Source organism: Belonocnema kinseyi, chromosome 4 (genome assembly GCF_010883055.1).
Source record: "Belonocnema kinseyi isolate 2016_QV_RU_SX_M_011 chromosome 4, B_treatae_v1, whole genome shotgun sequence".
NCBI classification, from domain to species: domain Eukaryota; kingdom Metazoa; phylum Arthropoda; class Insecta; order Hymenoptera; family Cynipidae; genus Belonocnema; species Belonocnema kinseyi.
The window spans coordinates 30372125-30380310 of NC_046660.1; the positions used below are offsets into that span (position 1 = coordinate 30372125).

At 28.1% G+C, this 8186-nt stretch overlaps 1 protein-coding gene across 1 annotated transcript in view; it reads right to left on the bottom strand.

Moving 5' to 3' along the window:
• The window catches only part of LOC117170812 (acidic mammalian chitinase-like), a 5197-nt gene extending 5071 nt beyond the window's left edge, over positions 1-126 (bottom strand). The window contains exon 1 of the mRNA XM_033357854.1: positions 6-126. Within this exon, the coding sequence (XP_033213745.1) occupies positions 6-126 (121 nt within the window). The remainder of the gene's footprint in view (positions 1-5) is intronic.
• Positions 127-8186: the final 8060 nt, after the last annotated feature.

Consider the following 8186-nt stretch of genomic DNA (forward strand, 5'->3'; position numbering starts at 1 on the left):
CTTACTCTGACACTTATTATCAGCTACTGGCAGCCTCGCTGGATGCTTCGCTGGAGACTTTTCGGGCGGCTTACTGCCTGACGCGAACGCTAAGCATATTCCAAGGAAAAGTATAAACTTATACATCTGTAAACAAGAAAATTGGTACATCAGAAAAAGTGAAAAAATTTTCAATAATTGAATCACGATTTTCGTATTACTATTCACGTTAATTTTTAATGTAATTTGTAATTTAAAACAAGACATCTGATTTCTTATAGCATTATTTCTCAAACCTATCGACTCAAAAAATCTAATCTATGAGATCTAAGTCGAATTAAAAAAAAAACTGTTATTCCATAGATTACGTATTTCTTTTCCCAAAATATGGTAACAGCCAATAAAAAGCGCTTGAAAAATCCTATCGAAAGTTGAAGCGAAAATATTTTGGTTACTCATAATAAAAAAGTTTAAAATCGCCAAATCCGATGACATGTTCTCAAAAATCAATTAAAGCTCATTTTCATAAATAAAAAAGAAATATTCCAATTTTTTCCCCAAAGAAAATTAAAAAATTTGTTATTGCCTTCATTTTTTAAGGTCTAACATTACCATTTTTACTAATTAATAATCATTAATGTGAAGAGTGCTAAACCCCCAATCAAAACCGTTTAGAAAGAAGTGTTGCATCGCTATTACGATAGTTAAAAATGAGCGACGCAGATAAAAATGTAAGAAACTCGTATCCCTAGTATTTTGTTTTGCAACACACTGTGTTAGAATTGACTTCAGTTGCATTTTTTTTTAATACCGATAATTTTTTTAAATTTGAATCCATAAAATTATTTAGTAAAAACTTAAAAATTGTGAATGTAAAGTTTTTTCTTTATTTCTTGAGTGCAGAAAATGATATTAGTAGTAGTAATAATCATTGTTCAAAGTAGAATATAATTTAGAAATAATTTTTATTGATTCTTAAAATTCTTTGCAACCACGTATCAAATGCTTTGTTTACGCGGATAAAAACGCGGACATGGAAGTTGAAAATAAATGTTCTACTCAATAGATAAGTTCACCTTGATGATCTCACAAAATTATTTATGAAATTCAAAACGAAGTGGCTCGGCTTACCGAAAATATTTTTGGTAGTTTGGTACTTTTTTCGAAATACTCTCGAAGAAATTCACAAAAAGATAGTACTTTGGTCTAATTGGCAAGTTCTTTTATACTTTTCTTTACATGTATAAATACACTGAATTTACGACTGTATCATTAATATCGAATTTTAAATCTCTTTGGTAAATATTCTCTCAGTTGTAGAATAGCACCAGTCTTAAATCATAAATCATCTGAGGTAATTCTCCTTTCTTTCATGTTCTGAAAACTAACTTTATTTATTTTGTGGATATCATACATTTTAGATTTCAATCGCGCCAACCAGTCCCCCCACTCTTTCATCATCACATATTTTCTAGGGATATATTCTAAAACTTAAAATCAAATTTTGATTTAAAATAAAAATTATACTGTTAAATGTTACGAATTTCTTTTTATTATTATAAACTCACGGAAAAACAATTATCTTGGTTAAAAAAAAATGGGTTTAATCTCCGTCGGTTTGATTACTCCTCAATTAAAGCTATAAAACTACAGCTTAGCGCAGAAAATAATAATTAACAATATATTTCTTCAGTTTGATCGAACTCATAATATCATTGCTTGCTTCTTATTTTAAATAAATCACATAATATTAGATACAATTAAAATAAATATTGTATATTTTCCAAACGGAATTATTATTTTTTAACGTTAAAGTTATTCACACGAGATTTCCTTATTTCGCAACATTTCAATACCTAAAAATAAAGTTCAATTCACAATCAGTCATTACGAAATTAGGTAAATATTCTTCATTGGCTGATATGATTGTCGTCTGATTTTCATATCTTTGTTACTCAACATCACGCAATAATGAATTTTTTATTATTTTTATTGCTATCACCTTCTAAAAACATATCAGGTATAATGTGCATACAAACTTGTTTTTTTTATTCTTCTCAAATATACACGATTCACTAAAAAATTTTGATTCGTTTATTCATTCTTATTAGGAATTAATTTTTTGAATTATTTGAATGTCATCTTTGTTAAGGACTTTATAGAAAGTAGAAATTACATTATCACAAAGAGATGCATCGATGTTAGAAGTTACGAACCCTATTTCTAAATTATATATTAGCCCGTTCTCTTCTAATTATTTCCATTAAACATATTTAAAAATTATCACGAGTTACTTTGTCGACATTTTTAAATAATTTTTTTAAACTTAAAATAGGGTAAATGTGCCAGTCTTAGTCAATGCATGGGTTGTCGGCAGATGGGCATTATTTTACATAGAGTAAGCTGTTGTGTTCTTCGTTCTCAGCAAAAAAGTTTTTTCCCAAACGCTATTGCCGATCACTCACACATCAAAGTGCCGATAACTGAAGCAGCCAGATTTCTGACTTGCCGATAACCCATGCATTCTCGTATTTATAACTTGGAACTTCTTAAAATATTCATTCTAATAGGATATGTTACAAGTGATAAGTAATTTACCTTTCTAAAAATACGTTTTATTCGATAACACCCATTTCCTAAGCTTTAAATATGTTTAGTATAGTTTTTTAAGCATTTAAAATCTGAAATTCGCCTTAAACTTCCGATAACTGGCACACGTACCTTATATACAATCAGGCTAAAAAATTTAATGCTCAGGTAAAAAGTAAATTTTTTCTTAAAAATTAAAATTTTTGGAGAAAATATGTCTTTTTGCCTCAAAAGCTTAACCATTTAGAAGAGAATTTAATTTTTTATAGAAAATTATATTTTTTAGATTTTAAATTCATTTTTTTAAATGAAAATTCATTTGTTCATTTTTCGTTAAAATTACAATTGTCGAGAAAAAAAAATCTAAACTATTATGCAGAAAATGGATAACATTTGTTGAAAATCCAACTATTTGGATAAAAGTGTATGTATTTTGTTGGAATATCGTCCTTTCTGAAAGAAAAATAATCTTTTTGAATTATTATTTTTTCTGAACAGCAGTTTCACTTACTGAGAACTGTTATCTTGAATCTTGTCAAGGCGTGAAAATGAAAAAAGCTTTTAACACGCAGTCTCTAAGTACGCAATGTATACTTCTTAAACGTGGCTATATCTGATTTCTTATCATGACTATTCAAAATGACACATGTAAAATTTTGTATTGTTATTTAAATTTCTATTTCCTTTTGAAAAAATAACATCTTATTTGCATAACACACTTATTTATAGATTTTTAGAAAATACATTTTCCTGTCCCACTAAAAGATTTGCTTTTTAATTGAGAACTAATTTTTGAATTATTCCAATGTCATCCTTGTAAAAAACTTCATAAAAAGTAGAAATTACATGACTGAGAAGAAGTGCATCGATATTGGAATTGTTAAACCCAATTCTTGATATTATAAATTGTCCCTTTTTTGCAGTTATCTTTAAAATCGATATCGATTAAAAAGTTTTAGGATTGAGTTGGTGGAGGATAGAGAAGAACACTATGCTAGAAGCTTTTTCTTTAGTCTTTTTCGCCCGACTGTTGCTTCTCGCGGTGCGCGCTCGATGATGTATTTAATCGCGCTTCGTGCTAATTTTGTGATTTTGATATAATCCTTTCTTATGTAACTCTTATTCAGACATTGTAAGATAAGGCACAAATTGTATTAATTATGATTATTTTAATATTTGTTTCTTATTTTGCTTTAAATTGCATTCTAAGCTGCCCTGAAACATGTATATGCATAGGGTCTAACACAGGAACCTATATAGGGTCTTATATAGGACCCTATGTCCTCTTTCGTCTTTTCTGTCCTTTTTCCAAAAATTTAAATTTTTTATTTTCAATCCTTTTTTTTGCGATAGTAAGAGAACCTGCTCGTTTTATCGCAGAATGATTAACAATAAATTTATAGATCTTTTAATGCGAACAACTATTGTCTGTTAATTTCAGTTCGTACTTGTATCGTTTTTTCCAAAAAATTTAATATTTTTATTTTGAATGTTATTTTTTACGACTAGAGCGAAAACTACGTGCTCTATCAAAAATGACAGCTCTTTTTTTTAAAACATGTTTTGTCTCATTTTTTTCGCAGCTTGTGTCGTTAGTCCAAGAAAAAAATTATTTTTTATTTTTAATGTTGTTTTTTACGACTTAAAACAAAAACCACGCGTCCTATCGAAAACTGATTCATTATTAATTTGTAGGTCTTTCCATGGAGCGCAATTGTAGCTTATTCTTTTTTTTCGTATCTTGCATAGTTTGACCAAAAAATGGACTTTTTGGATTTTTCATTATTTTTGGTACGATCAAATTTGAAAAACTTTTCGACTAAATTGAAAAAGTTGTAATCATAATCTTGTAGGGCCTTCAAGAAGCAAAGTTTTTCTTCTCTTGACTTTTTTTAATATCATGCGTTGTTTGGCTTAAAGTGTTCATTTTAATTTAAAAAAATTTTTTTATTTGGAAAATCCTCTAACTCTAATCGTTTTTTTTGTAGAAAAAAGTCATAGGGATACATTGTTTGAGTTTCTGAGTACTATAAATAACCGTACATAGAATTTTTAAATCTTGAGAAAATGTGGTTTAAAAAATGTCTGGTACGATCAAATTTTTAATTTTCAACTTTTCGACCAAATTAAAAAAGTTGTTATAATTAACTTGTAGGGCTTTCGAAACGCAAAGTTTTTCTTTTTATTGACTTTTTTTAATGCCATGCGTTGTTTGATTTAAAATGTTAATTTAATTTTTTTTTTATTTTGCAAATGCTCTAACTCTGATAATTTTCTTTTGTAGAAAAAAGTCACAAGAACAAATTGTTTGCATTTCTGAGTACTATGAATAACCGTACATAGAAGTTTGAAATCCTGAAAAATATAGTTTTTAACATTTTTGGTACAATCAAATTTTTAATTTTCAGAAAAAGTTGTAATGATGATCATTCAACATCGAAGTTTTTCTTTTCTTGACTTTTTTTCATATCATGCGTAGTTTGGCTTAAATTTTTCATTTTAGTTTTTTTTTTGGATTTTGAAAATGCTCTAACTCTGATCATTTTCTTTTTATAGAAAAAACGTCATTAGGATAAATTGTTTGCGTTTCTGAGTACTATGAATAACCGTTCATATAATTTTAAAATCTTGAAAAATGTGGTTTCAAAAATTCTGAAAACGCGCTCACTTTTTGAATTTTGATTCAAAATAGCTCGTTTACGAACTTGATCTTTCTTTTTACGCCTTAAAAAAGTGTGCGAAACAGAATTCAATCTGCTGAATTTTTCGAAAGTTATCGTGTCTACAGAATATAGACTGCAAACAGGCAGACAGAAAAAAAACCTTTGTAAAAATCGTCTTTTCTGACTCAGTGGGTCTCAAAACGTGGAGATTTGATGAAAACCGACAAAGTGAAATTTTACGTGAAACCAGTACCTTCTCATTAGGATAAGAATTTAAAAATTTAAAGCATGGTTTTTTTTTAAATATCTATTTTAATTTAGATTTTAAAAAATCATAATTAGGATAGTCTTCAATTACGTGAAAAGAGATTTCGAAAACACTATGGTAAAAACGAAATCGGATAATCCTAAAACAAGTTATACTAACGGAAAAGTGAAAAGGAACCTGAAAAAGTAAAAACTTCAGAACTCTTGACTTCGACAATCGGTTGATGAATGTACCTATGTTTTGGTGAATTATATAGGCACAGTAGAACTATGATTTAACCAAGTAGCAACTCAATAAAAAAAAACAATAATTTGAGGTGGGAACACTTGACGTATTCTGCCCCATACACATCTGAACAAAATAGTCTAGAACTTTGTATTAGAAATTTTTCAACTGAGAAACGTTAATTAAATCATTTTAATTTTTTAATATTTTAGCCTGTTATGATTCCAAAGCTTCCTCTGTGAGAAAACAAAATTTTATTTAAAGTATTATTATTGTTTGATCTATTTATACTATTTCTCCTCAATTTGTCTTTCTTCCTTCACACTTTCATCTACTTTCTCTTATTTTTTCTCATCCTCTTTTTGTTTTCTCTCTTGTATTCTTATTTCTTTCTCTAAATTCCTTGTTTCCGCTTCCTCCTCCTCCTCCACCTCCTTTTCCTCCTCTCTACTTTTGAAGGATGATATCCATTTGTATGTTAATCTATTCTAAATATCTCAATTTCGAACCATTTCTATGCAATTATATGTCATTCTTTATGTTCTGATTGATTCGAAACCTTTTATCATTTTATCCCTTTCGATCCTTTTCTATTAAAAATCTATATGATTCCGTGTATTGTGAACAAAAGCCTGAGTGCAATGGTACAATATTTCACTTGAACTTTTTATTATTATTACTATTTTCATTCAAATACATACCCACACCCACATATGGGGCAGAATTCATCAAGTGGTCCCACCTAAAATTATCGTCTTGTTGTTAAGTTTGAAACTCGACTGAATTTAGTTCTATTTATCTACCGGTTATCAATATAAAGCGGCCTGAAGTTTTCACTTCTTCTGGTGCTTTTTCACTTTCACGTTATGTGTTTTTTTTATAAAAATTAAAATTATAATTGATTTTTTGCAGAAAAAAACATACTTTAAAAACTCTTTTTGCTTTTTAAAAAATACCATTTTTTTACACTCTTTGAACTCATGTAGAAGAAAAAGTTGTTTGGAAACAATTTCATGGTCCAATTGAGATTTTTACGCGCGAGTTAACAACACTCAACTCACGCAGCTCCCGGGAACGACTACTGTTAGGTTCTAACATGTATCTAGGCTTACTTTTCACTATTTTAAAATTATTTTCTGTGTATGTATATTATAAGCATAATCATAACATGCTCTCCACAAGTGTAAAAATCTCATTTTGACCATGGAATTATTTACAGCAAACTTTATCTTCTAGTTGACTTTAAAAAGTGTAAAAAACTCGTTTTTCAAAAAGAAAAGTAGTAAAAAATTAATTTTAACTATAGCACTATATCATATTTCTGTGGATAATAATAATTTTTTCTTTAAGGAATAACTTGGTCGCATTTTTCAAAATAAACGTTTGTCTTATCAGCAGTGAATGAAACTTTCAAATTATCAACCATGATACAGCTTTCAGAAACCTAATATTGATTATGTTTTATCAGAGACGAGAGTATTCTCTTAAACAGCACATTAAGAATTGAGATAAATTATTTTAAATCAATTGCTTTGTATGTTGTATTTTAAGAATTATACGTGCTTCAAGCCAATAGTTATACCAACAAATGGTTTTTAATTTTTTTATATTATTTTTATTTTAAGTTTGTAATTGATAAAAACATGAATCATACAAATAATATAAATAATTAAATTACTAGATTATCAAAATAAATTAAAACTTTTCATAAAATAAAAGCCAATAATTTAGATTTATATTTTCTTCTATTTATAACCTTAATAAAATATATTTACTACAATGATACATTTTTTGTGATTGCCGAAAAATTGGGTACCTGAGGTCCCATGCAGTTAGGGCAATTCCATCGATTAATGCATTTTTCTAATGATACAAGAGCAAAATTGGGTAAAGTTTCTAAATTTTAAAACGCTTCGTTTAGTAATGATAAATAAATGAGCATGTACAATTTGGTGTGATTCACCTGTTACAAAATAAAACTTTATATAATTATATTCACCATTTTTTGTATTTGAGATTCGCAGATATACTCTAAATTGCGTTGAAAAAGATAATATTTGAAAAGTAGATTTAATATATTAGAGATGAGGCTTCAAAAAAGAAATATCGATGCCTATTTAAAATACACTCAAAACTTGTTAATTTTACACCTTAATATACTATATATAATAATATTTAATTCTACAGCTTATTTAATCTATCGTCAGAATAAAACAATTGAGCTCCTTATAGTATTTTCTATACTTCTAAAGACACCATCGCATAATCTATTACACCAAACGTCGTTTTTAGAGGTCATGTTTATAAATATCAGTTTCAAAATTAAAATTCATTTTTGGAGAGCAGTTACTAACAGTATCATCTTTGTGATAAATCATTGTATCAGTGACAAAAGCATTAGGAAGTTCAAATATCCCTGGTACCACTGGTCTATCAAGTGGAAAACCAAGAGGTTTTCCGTC